General features: G+C 62.2%; 6 protein-coding genes across 6 annotated transcripts; 5 read left to right on the forward strand and 1 right to left on the reverse strand.

Annotated features, from left to right (window-relative positions):
- Positions 1 to 1,977: 1,977 nt before the first annotated feature.
- HETIRDRAFT_387531 (uncharacterized protein) lies at positions 1,978 to 2,914 on the forward strand (the record flags this gene model as incomplete). Its single annotated transcript, XM_009551170.1, has 4 exons — positions 1,978 to 2,020; positions 2,070 to 2,293; positions 2,345 to 2,396; positions 2,470 to 2,914. The coding sequence occupies 4 exons, from the start codon at positions 1,978 to 1,980 to the stop codon at positions 2,802 to 2,804; spliced, it is 654 nt and encodes a 217-aa protein (XP_009549465.1). The 3' UTR covers positions 2,805 to 2,914.
- Positions 2,915 to 3,055: 141 nt separating this feature from the next.
- Positions 3,056 to 4,331, forward strand: HETIRDRAFT_420369 (uncharacterized protein; the record flags this gene model as incomplete). Its single annotated transcript, XM_009551171.1, has 2 exons — positions 3,056 to 3,353; positions 3,409 to 4,331. The coding sequence occupies 2 exons, from the start codon at positions 3,056 to 3,058 to the stop codon at positions 4,329 to 4,331; spliced, it is 1,221 nt and encodes a 406-aa protein (XP_009549466.1).
- Positions 4,332 to 4,821: 490 nt separating this feature from the next.
- Positions 4,822 to 6,594, forward strand: HETIRDRAFT_147474 (putative 26S proteasome regulatory complex, ATPase RPT4). Its single transcript, XM_009551172.1, has 9 exons — positions 4,822 to 4,905; positions 4,956 to 4,998; positions 5,054 to 5,173; positions 5,232 to 5,467; positions 5,524 to 5,859; positions 5,937 to 6,158; positions 6,227 to 6,303; positions 6,368 to 6,435; positions 6,500 to 6,594. The coding sequence occupies exons 1-9, from the start codon at positions 4,831 to 4,833 to the stop codon at positions 6,520 to 6,522; spliced, it is 1,200 nt and encodes a 399-aa protein (XP_009549467.1). The 5' UTR covers positions 4,822 to 4,830; the 3' UTR covers positions 6,523 to 6,594.
- A 254-nt stretch (positions 6,595 to 6,848) lies between these two features.
- On the reverse strand, positions 6,849 to 10,260 carry HETIRDRAFT_323546 (uncharacterized protein; the record flags this gene model as incomplete). The annotated part of the gene is made up of 15 exons (XM_009551173.1): positions 6,849 to 7,204; positions 7,318 to 7,633; positions 7,695 to 7,799; positions 7,885 to 8,041; positions 8,103 to 8,191; positions 8,288 to 8,371; positions 8,481 to 8,556; positions 8,702 to 8,866; positions 8,921 to 9,060; positions 9,131 to 9,403; positions 9,485 to 9,618; positions 9,689 to 9,778; positions 9,829 to 9,981; positions 10,039 to 10,167; positions 10,230 to 10,260. 15 exons carry the CDS (start codon positions 10,258 to 10,260, stop codon positions 6,849 to 6,851), a joined length of 2,298 nt encoding a protein of 765 aa, XP_009549468.1.
- A 1,274-nt stretch (positions 10,261 to 11,534) lies between these two features.
- HETIRDRAFT_478624 (uncharacterized protein) lies at positions 11,535 to 16,003 on the forward strand (the record flags this gene model as incomplete). Its single annotated transcript, XM_009551174.1, has 11 exons — positions 11,535 to 11,966; positions 12,132 to 12,551; positions 12,611 to 12,904; positions 12,991 to 13,260; positions 13,328 to 13,495; positions 13,576 to 13,984; positions 14,099 to 14,251; positions 14,378 to 14,646; positions 14,714 to 14,942; positions 15,003 to 15,086; positions 15,146 to 16,003. 11 exons carry the CDS (start codon positions 11,535 to 11,537, stop codon positions 15,553 to 15,555), a joined length of 3,138 nt encoding a protein of 1,045 aa, XP_009549469.1. The 3' UTR covers positions 15,556 to 16,003.
- A 396-nt stretch (positions 16,004 to 16,399) lies between these two features.
- On the forward strand, positions 16,400 to 18,724 carry cde1 (chitin deacetylase1). The gene is made up of 10 exons (XM_009551175.1): positions 16,400 to 16,904; positions 16,960 to 17,010; positions 17,065 to 17,289; positions 17,353 to 17,356; positions 17,415 to 17,556; positions 17,617 to 17,734; positions 17,792 to 17,881; positions 17,932 to 18,022; positions 18,076 to 18,172; positions 18,235 to 18,724. Exons 1-10 carry the CDS (start codon positions 16,502 to 16,504, stop codon positions 18,472 to 18,474), a joined length of 1,461 nt encoding a protein of 486 aa, XP_009549470.1. The 5' UTR covers positions 16,400 to 16,501; the 3' UTR covers positions 18,475 to 18,724.
- Positions 18,725 to 18,902: the final 178 nt, after the last annotated feature.

The following is an 18,902-nucleotide window of genomic DNA, read 5'->3' on the forward strand; positions in this document are numbered from 1 at the left end:
GTCTGAGATTGAGCTTCGAGTGGTCGACGAGTGAGAGAGCCTGGAGCAGAAGATCGCTGCCGGCCCTTGAATGAAGGCTGAAGATCCTGATCGTCATCCACGGACGCAGCAGCATCGAGATTGGTCACGATGGATGGCCAAGGCATAGCAAGAGCGCCATACTGAGCTAAGAGATCCTGAGCGAATGCCCACTCGTCTTCGGGCGAGAGCAGGGGTGAGCGAGAGGGCAACGGCGGCGGTTCAAAAGACCTCGGATCCTGAGGAGAAGGTAGCGTGAGGTTGGCAATTTGTGACCTGAGATTCCCGATCATGTCGCTGACCGGGATGGGCGAGACACTCCGGTCGCACTGCAGAGAAAACCGTGGTGATTGATCCAAGGGAGAGCCTCTGAACGCAGTGGGTATTCCAGGATATGAGTCGACCTCAGGTGGTTCTGCCAGTTTCAGAGTTAATGGGGTAGGTAGGTTTCGTCCCCGGCGTGTAGCGAGAAGAATAGGCTTGTCTGGGGAAGGAGATCCACCTCTGGACGAAGGGGACTGCGGCAGCGTGCAGGTCGAAGCCGATATCCTGATGTCCGGAACGTTCAGATGTCGGAGCTCGTTCAGAATAGCCACGTTCGCATCGATCCTGTCCATATCAGCGAGTAGAGATACGCCAAGTCGATGGATGTCGACAGTAGATTCGCCAAGCTGTAAGCATAGTTCACGATCGGTTGCAGAGACGAGCAGAGACCATTGACTGCGGGAACCGTCGCTGCTCATCGATGTATCTAGTGCATGAGATGAGCATTCGATGGCAGAGGGTGTACTATGCTCGCGCAACAGGCCATGAGACAGGATTTTTCCAGCATTAGAAGGTTCAGAAGGTTCAAGACCGTTGAATGCGGCCATATCGAGGCCAGATGGAGAGGCACAAATAGAGAAGCAAGATAGATCGGATGTCCTTGACGCAACGCTCGCTTGACTGAGGTCCTCGATGCCAGTCTGAAACCCCTCCAAGCCCGTGAAACGAAGCACGCTAATGAATCAAAGATGTGCACGCACCCTCCATCGTTCCAAGTCACGATCGCTCTCAGGCATGAGAGACGAGCGCGTGCGAGTCAAAGACGACACGAGAACATCTCCAAGTTGACCTCTCTCCGAACCTTTCCTTATCGGTATCAGCAAGCCAGCATCTGCGTCCACCAAAGACAACCGAGATGCCACTTCTCTGGCCACAAGAGGGCACGGCGGCAACTCTGCAGCGAAAACGCTGTCATAATCAGGCGATGGAAGACATCCGAAGCTCGAAGACTGAGACGGAAGCGAAGGATACTCATCAAGGCCAGGAATAGCGCGGATATCAAAACTAGCCGTAGAACTGCTGGAAGAGATCTTTGTGGACGGCGGAAACAAAAGCTGAGGTCCTAGATCGGGTGAGGAGATGTTAAGATCCTGCGAGGCTGAATGAAACATGTTCACTGAAGGCGAGAGGTGTGTTTTTAAATGATTGGACAGCGGGCGAGCCCACCGAGGAGAATTCGCTGCTGTTGAAGACAAGTTGCAAGCGCAAAGCAGAAGTGCAAGAACGGTGCCGCGCCATGACGCACGCCGGCACGCTCATTGCATCTGCTCACATGCACGATGCATACCTCAGTTCCGCAGCACCATCCCTATATATGCAGCTTTGCTCCATGGCTGCATGGATTGTTCACGTCCTGCCTTGTTAACCAGAGACCAGCATGATATTAGACAAAACCCAACAATTCGGGGAAGGAGGAGCCGCCTCATCCAATGTCGTGCGTAGAACCCGCAAATGCCATAGTAGGCTACTTTATGAACTGCTTGAATCTCAATATTGTAACAGGATGACCCTCAACCTGTGAAGGGAGATGCACCTCCCTCGTATCACTGGGCGGTCAATGCAAACTCAGAAAGCAGGTCTTCACCTGTGGCTTCAACAGCGTCTACCGCGCACAAATATCAGGATGGTCCACTCATGAACGACATAGTCTTCACAACGCGCCGCAATGATATCTCAGGTGCACCCCTTTTCGTCATTAATTCAGTTCCGACCTGATTTTGCTGCAGGCACTTGGCATATTGATCCTTCACTTCCCCGTCCATCCTCTCAAGATCGTATCGGTCGTATACCGAGAAGGTTCAGAAGAGCTTCAGACCTCTCCCCTAACGTCGCTTTCAGCTCCAGACATGGTGCTATACGCGCGAGCCTGGCGCTCTCAGGTACATCCCTAGAGTCTCCGAAGGCACTGATGCGGATGACAACCCGCACTGGTAACATGCACATTGACGTGGCGAGTAATTGCTGTACATGGTAGCGAGCGCATTTTCACGTCCAATTCTAGTTCCAGAAGGGCCCGGAGAGATACGTCGACATCGACGCTTATTCTCGACGAGGTGAGTTCTGTGCTGGATTTACCTACGTGTCATGGTCGCGAAAAATGTCTCATAGATTGACACTACATCACAGGCAATATAATCGTTCTCCTGCCCCATAATTTCAAGGGCATGATCGAACTTGGCTCTCGCCGCGGCAGAATGGATATCCTCCCATCCCTCGCAAAGACGGCGCGGATCCTCAAGGCTACGGATGATCGATTGCTCATCCTCGTCGGAGCCATCGAAACGTTTCCCTCTGACTCCATACTATCGGACCACTGCCAGCTGTACTCTCGCAGCGGAAATCTGTGTGTGGGTTTTAGTGGTCAGGACACGGCGCCGGTCCCAGAAATGAGTTTGTGGAAGAAGCTTGAAGGGCTATTTTCGAAGGACCGTGTCGACCTTTCACAAGCCGTGCCCCCCTGATTTGCAAGTGTTATTTGTTCCCCGTGTCTTGATTGTCCTCATGTGGAAGCCTCGCTTTGTTGTTCCCGACATGTATTGCAACATATTTCTCTCTTCTCTGACTGCCGCAATCGTGGGAAAAGACACGCTTCTCCGTGGGATCCACCTGGCTTACCTTCAAATCTGCTCTTTGACTTTTCAGTCTCCATCGTCGGTGGCTCGCATCCACAATCTGACTTCCTCCAGCCGTCCAGGTTGAGCACTGCGGCGTCATGGATACCTTTCCCATCGAACTCGTCGAGGCCATTATAAGTGTGGCGACCCCCGAGGCCCTGGCACAGATTCGGGCGTTAAACAAGGCGTTCTGTGCATTGGCCACGCCCTATCTGTTTCAACGCGTCCATGTTACTAATACTATGAAGAGTGTCGAATCATTTGAACTCATTTCTCGAAGTCCAAAGCTTGTACAACATATTGAAGGAGTCGCTTTCCGACATTGCGATGTGGACGAGAATGGCGATTTTCTGCATGATCGTTATCGTGTGCATCGAGGCTCCATCATACTGTTGGGTGAGTAATCCACGGTTGTTCACTCTGTGGATGGAGAGCTCATGTACCGAGGCAGATTCTGAGGAGGAGGAGCCATTTCTCGAGAGGCGACACATCGCTTCCTTGGACTCCATACAGGATGTTCTCACAATGTCGTTCAGTCGGCTTGACAGATTTCCAGTCCTCAAATCGGTTTCTTTGACGTTTTATCCGTGTTTCTCCAAGGACGTCTTCCATCCCTCAAGTTACAGACTGTATAAACCCACGCAGCTCCAGTGGCGCTTGATCCCTGCCATCCCTGAGCTTCCTCACTTGAAGTCTCTCACCATCCGCAATTTGATCCCAGTGGAAAGACAAGCCTTATATGGCTTCAGAAACACTTTCAAGTCACTAGAGAGTCTGCGGATCACAGTTCTGGGTGGACTTGGCGATACAGATTATGTATATGATCGCTACTATGGGATGTTTTGGCAGTTCACGATGTCAAGTGTACTCAACTCGCCTCTCCCCTTCTCCGCGACCCTTACGTCGTTCACGCTTCATAGCGGCACTGACGTCGGAGCCCACACCCCAGTCAACTTTTCAGACTTGAACTTGTCTGCACTCAAGTCTATTTCGTTGAAGAGGATTTTGTTCAACGAGGATACCGGCGTCGAGGATTTCATCATTCGGCACCAATCCACGCTCAAAGCGCTGCATCTCGTCGAGTGCAGGATCACCGTCGATGGCGCCATCCAAGAGCCGTCGCGCCGATGGTCGTGGATCTGGACTCGTTTTGCTGAGAAACTGCAGACATTGACGGCGCTCGATGTACAGCCGGAACGCGATGACGAAGATACAACTCTCGAGCGCTCTAGCTACGTACGGCTGATCGAGGGGACGGGGTACTTGTACGACGCTCTCAAAGAACCGGTACAGGGTGAAGAGGACGATCGTCAGGCTCTAGAAACCTTTGCGAAGCTGGTTCGCTCAAGGCGGCATGGAATAATGAACGCATAGGTACACAATTATATGCGAACACACAAAGGGGTTTTTTGATCTGTATATTGTAACTGTACTAGACAAGCATGTGTCTCTGAAATGTGGAAAATGTTTGGACTCCTGACTTTCCTTGGATTGCTGGAGTTGGACACCGTGATGAGTATTCGGATGAAGTTCGCCGCAACTTGGCGTGATGGTTCGGTCTATATTGATAGCTTTCGCTTTTGACTCGCTTGCTCGACAGGAGGAAACTACAAACGGTAGACTGCGTCATATGGAGAGGAAAAAAAGCAAAAGAATGAACCGGACACAAGTCCATTGTAAGGGCCTGGCCGGGAATTGAACCCGGGACCTCCTCCATGTGATGAAACACCCTAAGAAGGAATCATACTACTAGACCACCAGGCCGATGGGAACTGCCCCATTTGTGTCAACATAAAGGGCAATACATCGCTAGACGCGTCACTGGCTTACGCGTCTCGAGAGGCGCAAGCACTGTTCGGTATTGACATCGACCATGAGCACACAGGCCTCAACATCGTCGGGCAGCATGGACGAACGCAGGCTCAATGCTCTCAAGGCATATCGGGATGTGAGCGCGTTTCCTCTTCCTGTCGTATTTTGGCTGACTTGGTTGCGTAGAAAATGCGTGCACACGAGACTAGCAGCGAAAGCCTAAAGAACCGTGCGTCTCTCTCTCTCCCCCCGGTTAGCGCACCTCGATCAAACTTGCCATGCAGTCCGTTTCTCGCTCAAAGATCTCGAAAAATCCTTTGAGAAGACGGAAGACGACATCAAGGCAGTACAGTCCGTGGGGCAGATCATCGGCGAAGTCATGAAGCAGCTGGACGACGAGCGATGTACGTTTCCCTTTTGTTACGGCCACCGCGTCTCGCTACAACTGGCTTTGCTTCATAGTCATCGTGAAAGCATCCTCAGGACCGCGCTATGTTGTATCCTATCGACCCGCTCTCCCCGCCGCGAAACTTAAACCCAACACACGCGTCAGCCTCGACATGACCACCCTGACCATCATGCGCATCCTCCCACGAGAAGTCGACCCATCGGTGTACAAGATGGCCTTGGAGGACCCAGGAGGAGCGACCTTTGCTGGCATCGGTGGACTGCAAGAGCAAGTGCGAGAACTGCGAGAGGTGCGGGGATCCGTCGCGCATTCTCCGGCTTCCTGACCCACGCCGCCTGCTCGCAGGTCATCGAACTTCCCCTGTTGAACCCAGAACTCTTCTTGCGCGTCGGTATCAAGCCTCCAAAGGGCGTTTTGCTCTACGGCCCGCCAGGGACGGGCAAGACCCTGCTGGCGCGCGCGGTGGCCGCGACGATGAAGACGAATTTCCTCAAGGTCGTCTCCTCGGCGATCGTCGACAAGTACATCGGCGAGTCCGCGCGCGTGATCCGCGAGATGTTCGGGTACGCGCGCGAGCACGAGCCCTGCGTCATCTTCATGGACGAAATCGACGCTATCGGCGGGCGGCGCTTCTCCGAGGGCACGAGCGCGGATCGTGAGATCCAGCGGACGCTGATGGAGGTGTGTGTGTGCCACTTTGGGGCCACCGTGCGCGTCGCGGTTGCTTGCATTGCTGACGCCGGGGTCGGACGGGGTAGCTGCTGAACCAGATGGACGGCTTCGACTCGCTCGGCCGCACGAAGCTCATCATGGCCACCAACCGGCCGGACACCCTCGACCCCGCCCTCCTCCGCCCCGGCCGCCTCGACCGCAAGATCGAGATCCCACTACCAAACGAGACCGCGCGTCTCGAGATCCTCAAGATCCACGTCGCGCCCGTGAACAAGCACGGCGAGTTTGACTACGAGGCCATCGTCAAGGTGCGCAGTGTTTCTTTTCGACGACGTCGTTTGTGCGCGCGGACGCCCATTCGTCATCGTCTCTCTAGCTCTCTGACGGGTTCAACGGCGCCGACCTGCGGAACGTGGTCACGGAGGCCGGCATGTTCGCCATCCGGGACGATCGGTACGCCCGCCTCTCATCTTTTCTCGCGCCCGGACGCCATCTCACCGCCTTTCCGGGTCCACAGCGAGTTCATGCAGCAGGACGATCTCATGAAGGCCGTGCGGAAGGTCGGCGAGTCGAAGAAACACGAGAGTACGCATCCCTCCCGCCGGTTTTCTGCGCCTCTCGCCGCGTCCCTGACCACCGCTTCCCACAGCCAAGTTGGAGTACTCCGCGTAGATTTTTTTTCCCTTTGCCGTGCGGCGTTGTATTGTAGTGGCATTCCTAATGGACTTGATTGGGAACCTCGCGACGCGCGTTGCCTGCCTGACCTCGCGAACGTCGTTCGCCGGCGTATTAAAAAAAAAAAAAAAACTCCAAGAAGGCACGACAAGTTGATTACGGGGGCGGTCTGCCACCTGGTACGAAGGCCCCAACAAGAACGACCCTCCCACCCGCCACGACCGCCGGCGTCGGCCCCCCGTCCCGAAACAGCAACAATAGGTAGGTCCACAGAAAGAAAGTAAAGTAAAAGAAAGAGAGCAAAAAAGACAGCCGCCGACGCCTCACCACTTGAACAAGCCCTTCTTCTTCTTGTCCTTCTTGTCCTCCTTGCCGAGCCCCGCGGACGACACCGTGCCGACGCTGATCGCGCTGCCCGCCTGCGACGGCACGGGGCTCGGGCGCGACAGCTTCGGCGCGGGCGCTTGCCGCTGCTGCTGCTGCTGCTGCTGGGGTGGGGGCTGCGCCGGCGGCGGGGCGTCGCGCGTGAAGTAGAGCTCGTCGTAGTAGTCCTGGTACGCGCGCTTGCCGCCCTGCGGGTCGCGCAGGCCGTTCGGGAGCGCGCGCGAGCCGACGCCGCCGAGCTCGAGGACCTTGAGGTCGTCGACGAACTGGCGCGGGGTGAACGTGTGCGTCGAGCCTGGCGTGCGCGGGCGGACGCGGACGCAATGGGGCAAGAGGGGGGGGGGCGTCAGCGCGTCGGGCGAGGAAGGCTGCGGGGGAAGGAAGGAGGGGGCAGAGGGGCGTGCGCACCGATGTAGATGTCCTTGTTGAGGGTGCCCGAGAGCTGGTACGCCTCGCGCATCTCCGAGTAGGTCATGCCGCCTGCGACGAACACGAGGAGGCGGTCGCGCGTCTCGGGCGGGGCGCCGGGGCGCGCGGCACGGTGCCAGCTGGGCTTTGCGCTGCGGAGGGAGGTCGCGGGGGCGGTGGCCGCGCCGCCGGGGGAGGAGGCGGAGGAGGCGGAGGTCTGGCGGAGGCTGCGCCCGGCGGGGGCGGTGGGGGCTGCGGAGGGGTAGTCTTTGACGTAGGGGAAGAGGGATTGGTCGAGCTTGCCGGCGACGTGCTCCTGTGGGCGCGGTCGGGGTGAGGAGAGCAGAGAGGGAGGGAGAGGGGAGAGGGGCGCGCACCTCGAGCACGGTGCGGAGGAGGGGTTTGTAGCGGGAGAGCTCGTACTCTTCCTCGTTTGACATCTTGTGCTTGAGCTTGCGCTTGATGTCTTTATCGCCTGGGCCCTGCGCGCGTGCGAGCGTGAGCGAGGGGGAGCACGGACACGCACGAGGACGAGTGGAGGGGTGAGGGAGGGGTGGGGGCACGCACCCTGCTTATGCGGACGCCCAGGTGGACGAGCGCGTTGACGGCGTCCTGTTCGGGGAGCGAGAGGCGCGCGTGCTGGTACAGGCGGCGGCGGTCCTCGTCGGGGACGCCCTCGCGGTACTGGATGTAGAGCGCGATGATGCGGACCTTGTTCGCGTTGCTGGGGGCGGGGGGGATGCGATCAGCGAGCGGGCGAGGAGGAGGAGAAAAGGACGACGGACATGACCTCGCGGCTGTCCAGCAGCGGCACCATCTCCTCGACGAGGTGCTTCGGCGACTTTCCGTCCGCGGTGACGCCCGTCGAGCAGTTCTTTCGGCGCGCGGCGCGGCGCGGCGCGAGCGTCGGTCAGCGAGTCGGCACGTCAGCACGATGGCACGTCGGGAAGGGGACGACGCGGGACGGTACCTGCTCGACGCTCGCGACGGCGGGCAGCTTGTCGCGCTCGAAGATGTCCATGCATTCTTGCGCCATGTTGAGGTGCAGCGAGAACTGCGCGCGCGAGTGCGGGTGCGAGCGGGTGCGGGTGCGAGGGAGGGGGCGCGTCAGTGTGTGATATGGAGTATGGGGTGTGTATGGGGTGCGCGACGGACGGACGGACCTTTTCGCGCTGTTCCTGGTACTGCGGGAGGCTCGCGAGCATGTCTTTCATGTCGTTCAGCGTCGCCGCGCCCTCCCTGCAAGGCGTCCGAGGACGCGCGACGAACCGAACCGGAACGAAACGAAACGAGTCCAGACGAACGCAGGCAGGAACGCAGGCGGCCAGGCAATCAAGCATCCACGCATGAACGAAAGCGAACGAGCGAGCGAGCGAGCACGCACCCCTTGAAGCCCGCGTTGTCCGCCATGAAGCGATTGAAGTCAGCCATGAGCTTGTCGATCGCCTCGCGCATGTGCATGTGGCGCACGTCGGTCCAGACGGTATCCGCGTCGGAGAGCGTCGCGGTCTTGTCCTCGAACGCGCCGAGCGAGGACTGGAACTTGTACCTGCGCGCGCGCGTGAGCGCGATTGGAAGAGGGATGAGGGGGCGGGGCACGCACGTGTACTTCGCGCCGTCCTCGATGGGGAGGAGGTCGTTCGCCATCGCCTGGTACGTGAACTCGTGCACGAGCGGCGCCATGACGTCCATCGAGCGGTCCGTCACGATCAGCGTCGCGCGCGCGCGCCCGGGCTCCTGTTTCTGCACGCGCACGCGGTATCAGTCGCATACACGCACGCGCACGGGATCGCAGGCGGGCGCGGGGACGCACGGGAAAGTCGGGGTTCGCGCGCTTGTGCTCGTCGAGCGCGGCCTGGACCGCGAACGCCAGCACGCGCGGGAGGAAGTCGGAGTCGGCGGCCTCGTAGGCGCGCGCGTCGGCGCCGCGGGCGAGGTCGGTGCGCCAGCGGCGGGCTGTGTCGGGCGGGGGCGGCGCGGCGCGGGTGGTCGCGTGCGGGGCGAGGGCGCCGAGGGGCGGGTGGTGCGCGGGGAGGTAGTAGCGGATGTAGGGGAGCTCGTTGAGTGCGATGCAGACGTTCGTTATCTGTGCGGGAGTGGTGAGCGCGCGCGCGGAGGGGTATAAAGGGGAGGAGGGGGAGGGGGGGGGGGCGGGGGCGCGGCGTACGACTTTGGCTGTGAAGCGGATGTCCTCGTCGATCCTGTCGCGGGAGGAGCGGGCGGCGGCGTCGTTGCGGGGTGGGCTGAACATGGAGAAGAAGTGGGCTGGCATCTTGAGGGAGAAGGCCTGGGCCTCGATGGCTGGGCGGGGGTGAGTGCGTGCGTGAGTGCGTGCGTGCGTGCGTGTGTGTGTGCGCGAGGAGGGACGCACGGTTGAAGTTGAGGAAGAGCTCCTGGAGGGCTTTGAGGTGGGGCTCGGCGGGGGACGCGGTGAGGCGCTCGAAGAGGTGCTCCGCGAGGCCTGGGGCGGTGTCAGCATGGATATCGTCGGGCGCGGGGGCGGGGACGGACCGTCGATGAAGAAGAGGTGCGCGGCGGCGTACTGCTGGCGCGCGGGGGCGAAGTCGCGGATGATGCGGTCGACGTTGTGGGTGGTGGGCATGAGGATGTAGATTGCCTCAAAGGCGGGCTGGGGCTCGCGATGGCCGGTGATGGACTCGATGACTGGCGGGGGCGGTGAGGAGCGATGCGGTGCGGTGGGTGGAGGGAGACGGTGCTCACGGGTGACGTTCTCCTGGAGGATGTCGAACTGCTTGAGGACGGCGTTGAGGAGGCGCTGGGCGTGGTCGTCGACGACGAGGATCTTCCATCTGCCGGGGGGGTTGACGGAGCGGACGGCGTCGAGGAACTCTGTGGGTGCGGGGGCGTGAGCGAGGGTCTGGGGTGGGGGAGAGAGAGAGAGAGGCGCGCACTGTTGCGGACGGCTGTGACGAGGGAGGCCATGGAGGGCCCCGGACCTGGGAGCTGCGAGGGTGGCGGGTGGCGGATGGACTGGCGGGCGGGGGTGACAGGCGGGTCACGGAGGGTCACGGGCCGGCCTCGCCTGGACCACGCCGGGCAAGCCCCGAGTGCTCTCCGCTGCCTCCCATGGACAGACCCCTCGGCCCCCGCCAGCCAGACAAGCGCCATGCCGCGTACGAGAGCATCTTTGGCCGCACCGACACCGCCCACCCCCCGCCGCCCTCCCCGCCCGCCCCCTCGTCGTCCGCGATGAACTACCCGCCCTCCGGACGCTACACCCACCCCCAGTACCCGTATCCACAGCAGCAGCAGCATCAGCATCAGCAGCAGCATCAGCAGCAGCATCAGTACCAGCACACCCAGCAGCAGCAGCAGCAGCAGCTTTACCAGCATCCCCTCGACCGCAGGACCTCCTACGCGCCCTCCACCGCCTCCTCCAGCCCCTCCTACCCCCAGTCCTACTACCCGCTCCCCACCCAATACTCCCAGCACCAGTACTCCCAGGCCCCCTACCGCCAACCCCAGTACGCGCCCTACAGCGCCTTCCCCGCCCCCTCCGTCCACTCCCACTCCCACTCCCACTCCATCGCCAGCAACCCACACGCACCCGGCGTCATCGTCGCTCCCCCAGAGGACCCCCCAGATGCTACCCTCGAGTCCCTCACCCGCGCAGGCCTCACCCCCGCACAGGCCTACCAGGCCCAGGTCTACCTCAACAGCCCCATCGGTCAGCAGCATCACCTCCAGCAGCAGCAGCAGCAGCAGCGGCTCCTCCACCAGCAACACAACGGCTGGCAGCAACATCCCGAGTCCTACCTCCCCCAGGGCCACTACCAGCCCTACGACAACGACCCATCCGCCCCGGGGCCCTCCTACCTCGGCGTCAACCTCGACTCCGACAATGGCCGTCTCGGCATCGAGTTCACGGAACGCCCCAGCCCCAGCGACACAGACGAGAGCCAGGCAGAGCTCCTCTGGACACGCGCATCCGGTACGTATCGACCCCCCGCCCACCCCCCGCGATCTCACCCGATCCCTCTCCTCCAGCCGCCCTCCCCGCCGACCCCGCCCGCCCGTACCCGCTCCAGCTCGACACCGCCGCCGCCATCCACCCCGGCACGTCCCCCGCCTCCTCCTCCTTTGTCGACGCCTCCGCCGTCGTCACCACCACCACCTCCCGCCGCTCCTCCGAGTCCTCGCGCACCATGCCCGGCGCCCACCGCCGCGACCGCACCCCGCAGGACCGCTCCAAGTCCATGTCCGCCGCCAGCACTGCCCACGTCCGCGCCGCCCTCCTCGACCAGGCCGCCTCCCCATCCCCATCCTCGCGCACCGGCCGGCCTTCCCTCCCCCCGCTCCCCGCGCCCTCCCCGCGCCCCGGCGCCACGCCCCCCTCCACCCCCGGCCGCCGCACCCCCATCGTCTACCCCGCCCTCCTCTCGCGCGTCGCCGAGGCCTTCCGCGCGCGCATCGCCCTCGCGGAGCGCGTCAAGGACGGCCTCGCGTACAAGGACGCGTTCGACGGCCGCCAGGCAGTCGACAAGATCGCGTACATCATCAAGACGACGGACCGCAACCTCGCGCTCCTCCTCGGCCGCGCGCTCGACGCGCAAAAGTTCTTTCACGCCGTCACGTACGACCACCGCCTGCGCGACTCGGCCGCCGACGTGTACCAGTTCAAGACGCGCGTGCCGAGCCCGTTCGCGAGCGGCGATATCCCCGGCGCGCACGCGCACGCAGCGGGCAAGCTCGTCCCGCCCGCGCGCCCCGACTCGGCGTTCACGCAGGAGAGCGGCTCCTCGCCCTCGCACGACCCCTCGTCCACCGAGTCGCCGTCGCCCGGCGACCCCGAGCGCGACCCCGACCCCGAGCGCGACGACTCCTCGCCGACGCCGCCTCCCGTGCGCGCGGGCTCCGTCGGCGCGGACGACGCCGCGCCGCTGCCGACGGGGGTGTTCACGCTGCTCACGGACTGCTACTCGCCGACCTGCTCGCGGGACCGGCTGTGCTACAGCATCACGTGCCCGCGGCGCCTGGAGCAGCAGGCGCGCCTGCACATGAAGCCGCAGCCGGGCCTGCTGCTGAAGAAGGCGCCGAGCCGCGAGAGCCTGGGCGAGCTCGAGCTGGTCGAGCCTGGGTTGCTGTGGGTGCATTCGGTGCCGCAGGAGGTGGTGAATAGCGTGTCGGACGCGGAGAAGCGCCGCCAGGAGGCTATTAACGAGGTCATTTACACGGAGCGCGATTTCGTGCGCGATATGGAGTACCTGCGCGACGTGAGTCCGCGCGCGCGATCGTTCACCTGACCGACTGACCAACCTCGCGCGCCGCACAGCTGTGGATCGCGCCGCTCCGCACGTCGGACATCATCCCCGAAGCGCGGCGCGCGGACTTCATCACGCAGGTGTTCTGGAACGTGCACGACATCATCGCGGTGAACACGCGCCTGCGGGACGCGCTGAACAAGCGGCAGAAGGCGTACGCGGTCGTGGAGAGCATCGCGGACGTGTTCGCGGAGGCGGTGCCGCACTTTGCGCCGTTCGTCGCGTACGGCGCTCATCAGCTTTATGGCAAGTACGAGTTTGAGAAGGAGAAGAGCGCGAATCCGGCGTTTGCGCAGTTTGTGGAGGTGCGTGCGCCGCGTCTTTGGCTTTGTTACCGGCGACGAGGACGACGATCGCTGACGGACGGACGGGCGGGCGGGCGGCTGCGCAGACGACGGAGCGGCGCCCCGAGTCGCGGAAGCTCGAGCTGAACGGGTACCTGACGAAGCCGACGACGCGCCTCGCGCGGTACCCGCTGCTGCTCGAGGCGGTGCTGAAGCAGACGCCGGAGGACAACCCGGACCGCGAGCGCATCCCGAAGGTCGTCGCGCTCGTGCGCGAGTTCCTCGCGGAGGTCAACCTCCAGACGGGCAAGGCCGAGAACAGGTTCAACCTCCTGCAGCTGGACCAGCAGCTCGTGTTCCGCCCCGGCGAGCAGGTGGTGCGTATCGCGTTTTGTCGTCGCGTGCCGTTGCGTGCGTGTCGTGCTGACGAGAGGGCGTGGGCAGGATTTGCGGCTGAAGGAGGACGGGCGGGAGCTGATCTACAAGGGCGCGCTGAACCGCCGTGGGGGCTCGCAGGGCGACAGCGGCGAGCTGCAGACGTTCCTGTTCGACCACGCGCTGCTCATGGTCAAGCAAAAGAGCAAGGGCGAGCAGTACAAAGTCTACCGACGGGTCCGTCCTCGCCGTCCCCTCCCCCTTTCTTTTTCCTCCTCCTCGTCCGCCGCGTCTGACTGTTCCGCCTCCGCGCGCAGCCGATCCCGCTCGAGCTGCTGTTCGTCACGTTCAGCGACGACGGCGCGAACGGCACCGTGCGGCCGTCGACGAGCCGCCCGGGCAAGGTGCTCACGAAGCGCGCGTCGTTCGGCAAAGGGGGCGCCGCGGCCCCGGCCCCGGCCCCGGGCGCGACGCCGTACCCGCCGGCGGTGGGCAAGACGGAGAACGGCGGCAAGGGCGGGTTCTCGATCACGTTCGTGCACCTCGGGCGGAAGTACTACCAGATCACGCTCTGGGCGAGCACGCACGTGAGCCAGCGGAAGTGGGTGGAGAACATCGCGCGGCAGCAGGAGAGGATGCGCGAGCGGAGCACGTTCTTCGAGACGGAGGCGTTGAGCGAGGGGTTCTTCGTCGGGCTCAACCGCGCGAACTGCGCGGCGCCGTTCGGTGCGTCCCCGTCGCTTTTCTGTTTTTTTCCCTGGTTTTTTTTTTTTTGTGGGTATCCGTTGTTGAGTCGAGCTTCTCTTCTTCTGTGGGTGGATGGGGTGGCGTCGTGTGCAGCCGCGGGGCGCAAGGTCGTGTACGGGACGGACGACGGCGTGTACATCTCGGACTTGCGCGAGCAGAACCGCGACCCGGTGAAGATGCTCGCGCTCACGGACGTCGCGCAGGTGGACGTGCTGGACGACTACGGGCTCTTGATCGTGCTCTCGGGTGAGTCCCCTCCGCCGCCGTTCGCCGTCGTCGTCGCGCGGGGCTGACGCGAGTGCCGTTCCCTGCATCTCTTGTTCTCGCTTCCGCTTCCGTTGTCCTTGCCGTCCACGCCCCGCGGCACGGCAGAGGGCCAGGTGATCACGTTCCCGCTGGACGCACTGGACGCGATCGACCCGATGGCGGGGCTGAAGCGCGCGAAGCGGATCGCGTCGCACACGTCGTTCTTCAAGACGGGGACGTGCGTCGGGCGGACGTTCGTGTGCGTCGTCAAGACGAGCCCGCTGTCGAGCACGATCAAGATACTGGAGCCGATCGACCAGAACGTGCGCGGGCGCAGTAAGCCGACGTTTAGGAAGCTGCTGCAGGGCGGGAACGACACGCTGCGGATATTCAAGGTGCGTCGTGCGTCGTGCGCGCGCGGTGCGGGGACGGGAGCTGACGAGTCGCGTGTGTGGCGGGCAGGAGTTCTACATCCCCGTGCAGTCGAGCTCGATCCACTTCCTCAAGACGAAGCTCTGCGTCGCGTGCGTGAACGGGTTCGAGATCATCGACCCGGAGACGCTGGACACGCAGGGCCTGCTCGACCCGAGCGACGAGTCGCTCGAGTTCGTCAAGCGGCGCGGGGAGAACGTCAAGCCGAAGCCGATGGCGATATATAGGATCGAGAACGAGTTTTTGCTGTGCTATGACGGTGAGTGCGCGCGTGCGCGGTCGGCCTGGGCGTGTTTGTTTGCTAAGTTGCGCGGCGCAGAGTTTGCGTTTTATATCAATCGCAACGGGTGGCGCTCGCGGCGGGATTTTATGGTGCACTGGGAAGGCGCGCCCACGCGCTTCGGTAAGCCAACCCCCCTCTTCGCGCTCGCGCACTGACGAGGCGTGTTTGCGGGTCGACAGCGCTGCAGTACCCGTTCGTGCTCGCGTTCGAGCCGACGTTCGTCGAGATCCGCAACGTCGAGACGGGCGCGATGTCGCAGATCATACAGGGGAACAACCTGCGGTGCCTCTTTGCGGACACCCCGCCCACGAGCGCGCATGGCCCCCCTCCGCCGCCGCAGCGCCCGTCGTACGCGCCGTATCCGCCCGCGGGGTACGGGGTGCAGTATGGCCAGCAGCAGCAGGCGTACACGCAGGCGTCGTACGGCGCGCGGCAGTCGATGCAGTCTGTGTATAGCCAGCAGCAGCCGGGGACGCCGCCGTATGGGCCCTTTGCGGGCGCGGGGGCGGGCGGGCGGCAGGGGCGGGGCGAGATCATCATGGTGTCGGACGACCGGGTGATGGCGCTGCGGATGGCGTCGCCCGGCTGAGGGGGCGTCGCTTTTGCTTGCTCGCGCTTCGCTGATGCGGTCTCGCTTCTTTGTCTTTTCGTTTGTTTGTTTGTTTGTTTGTTTGCCCTTTTTCTTGCCCTAGTCTGTGCTGTAATTCTGGCGCGTCGTTCACACGCGTTCGCGTTCTTTCTTTTGCGCCTGTTCGAGACACGATACGAACCCGACGGCGAGGGCGAGGGAGGCGATGAGTAGCGTCTGCGTCTGATCTCTGCGTCTCTCATACTTTTGTTCTTTCTTTCTTTCTATTTTTTTTTCTTCCACTTCACTCTTCTGCTGCGCCTGCCCGCTGGCATGTGTTTTTCGTCTGTCTGTCTGTCTGTCTATCTGTCTATCTGTTTGATCGTTTGATTGTTTGATCGTTCGTTCGTTCGTTCTAGTACTCTATCTAGTCATCTCGCACGCTCGAGCATATATATATCCTACCTGCAATTGTATTCCAGCGATGATGGGAGCGGCGACCGTAGATCTATAACAAGCGGAGGGGGCGGAGTGCTCGGATGCACGGCGAGCGGCGAGCGTTCTGGGGCGGTGGACGCGACGATGTCTGGGTCGTTGGTCGTGTCTGGAGGGCATGCTGAGGACTGGGCGCGCGGACGGCGGCGGGTTGGGAAGTTGGAGGTGGAGCGGCAGGCAGATGCACGCGCTCGTGGTCGGCGTTGAGAGGGACCCTGGTTGTGGGTGGTGCTTCGACCAGGGGGAGGGGGGCCTGGGCCAGGCGCGGTGCCGAGGGAGCCGACTGCCAAGCGAGCGGCCAAGGCCGACAGCAAGCGAAGTCATTTATAGAAGGTGCGGTCGGCCGTGCCTCCAACCCTCTCTCCCGTCCCAATCTTACGCGCCGTCGCACTTGTCGTCCTCGAGCAGCCCGCGCTCGCCCCCTCCCCCCTTCTCGCAGACACTCCTTTATCCCTTATACACTTTGCACTTCATGAAGCTCGCCGCTTTCTCCGCTCTTTTGACCCTGGTCACCGTCGCCTCGGCCCACGCCGCTCACGATTCGCGACACGCTCGCGTCGTTAAACGTCAGGCGACGTCGTCCGTGGCCTCCACCTCCTCTGCCTCCGCCCCCGCATCCTCCAGCGCAGCATCGTCCGCCTCATCCTCCGCCGCCGCCTCTTCAGCCTCGTCGGCGACCGCTGCGGCACCGTCTTCTTCCGCACCCGCTGCGGGTAGCGGCGCGTCCTCGGCGCCCAGCGCGGCAGGCACGGGCGTCCCACCGCTCAGCCAAATCACCTCTGGCATGCCAACGGGGACGACCCAGTCCGTCTCCGCTACGTTCAGCGCGGGCGCGTCCCCTCCCGTGTCCGGCGCTCCCGCCCTTCCCACCGCCTGTACGTTTATCAATAGAAGCCCCGTGCGCGTGCTGACGCCTTCCGCCCGCTTCAGTCGTGTTCCAGGCTGGAAAGTGGCCCGCCCAGGACAAGGTCCCCGATACCAGTGAGTCGTCTGCCGCCTTGAAGCATCGTCGCTGAGGCCCACACCCCCTTGCAGCTTCGGATGAGGTCCAGGGGTGGATGCAGGAGCTCAACGGCTGGAACATCCCTTCGTGGACGCCCACTGCCGACGGCTCTTGTGCGGAGGACCCTGCCGCTGCCGCTCAGGCTTCCGACCGTGGCTGGTGGACGTGCGGCGGGTACACGCGCAGCACCGATATCACCGCCTGCCCGGAGAAATTCACTTGGGGCGTCTCCTTCGACGACGGCCCCGGCCCATATAGTGAGCTTTTTTGTTTCCGTTTTTGTCGCGCTTCATTCGTCGGTTGACCGAAACATATCTCAGCCCAGTACGTAACGCTTGGCCTGGTCCGCGCGATCCCGCTTATCTCAGTCGTTCTGTCACAGAACTCTGCTCTCTTATTTAACGGAGAAGGCCATCCACGCGACGTTCTTCGTCGTCGGTTCGCGTGTCATCGAACGTCCGGCGGTCTTGGTCGAACAGTACATGACTGGCCATGAGATCAGCGTGCACACTTGGTCGCACAGGGTACGCTCGAATCCCTCTCATGCTCGCGATGCGCAAACTAACGGGTCGCGTGTTTCGCAGCCTCTTACATCGCTCACGAACGAGCAGATCGTCGCCGAGTTGGGTTGGACCCGCAAGGCCATCCAGACCGTCCTCGGCGTGACGCCTACGACCATGCGCCCGCCCTACGGTGATATCGGTCAGTCGGAGTGCCTTCAGTGTGCTCGTCGTGAGATCTGATATCGGCCGCCCGTAGATGACCGCGTTCGCGCCATTTCTCTGGCGATGGGCCTGGTCCCCATCATCTGGACCCGGACCCCGTCTGCGGGCCAATTCGACACCAATGGTCAGATCCCCCTCCCTCTGGTGCTTCTTGACACTGAACGTGGCGTTTAGACTGGAAGGTTCCTGGCGGCTTGGTCTCTGGAACGGACTCGTTCGCGAGTTTCCAGTCCATCCTCGGCAACGCTTCCATCATCGACACCGGGTGCGTGTCATCAACAGCGTACTTCGTCGACGGTAGTGCTGACCCTCTTGCAGATTCATCGTCTTGCAACACGACCTGTACGAAGCCACGGTTGACCTGGCCCGAGGCTATACCCTCAACGCTGCGCTCTCGCACAACCCTGCTTTCACCGTAAGCCGTACCTCGTGTGATGCGCCAAGCAGCGATCCGCTCACGTGTTCCTACCCCCTCAGCTCAAGCCCATCGGCCAGTGCATGAACATCCCCACCACTAACTTGTACGTCGAGACCAACAAGAACGCGTCCTTCCCCTATTCGAACACGACCTCGGCCTCGGGCAAGGCATCGCAGTCCAACAGCAACAGCTCGTCCTCCAGCGGCTCGACCAGCGGCGCCTCTTCGAGCCTCTCGCTCCCGGGCTCCTTGGCCGCCGTCGGTGCGGGCGTCGCCGCGCTCGTCGCGTCGCTGTTGTGATGAGCTGCAGCGGATGCGCCGTCGGGTGCGGGAAGCACCGCGAGGACTTGCCCGGACTTGCCATCGAAGAGATACTCCTACTACATTGGACTTCATGCAGGCATACCGTCGATCGCGTTGCATCCTAGCCACTGCCGGTCGGACAATCTTCTTAGATCTAGTGTCGGGTCGATACAATACACATACGGATCCATTACTACTATTGACCGCTTGATGCCCTACTCGTATTTCATGCATATGCCTGCTCCCAGCGAGTCGCGACGCGGCCGCGGAACCGTTGCGGCCAGGTCAGGTCGAAATCAGCTGCCAATGTCCTGAGGTAAGCCCGGCCCGACGAATGCGGGGTAGCAAGGTCTCCGGTCTGCCTCTGCTCCTTCTGCACCATATATTAAGCTCCGTTCACATGCACAGCGCGCACTAGAGCCATG

Source organism: Heterobasidion irregulare, assembly GCF_000320585.1.
Source record: "Heterobasidion irregulare TC 32-1 unplaced genomic scaffold scaffold_08, whole genome shotgun sequence".
Taxonomy (NCBI): Eukaryota; Fungi; Basidiomycota; class Agaricomycetes; order Russulales; family Bondarzewiaceae; genus Heterobasidion; species Heterobasidion irregulare.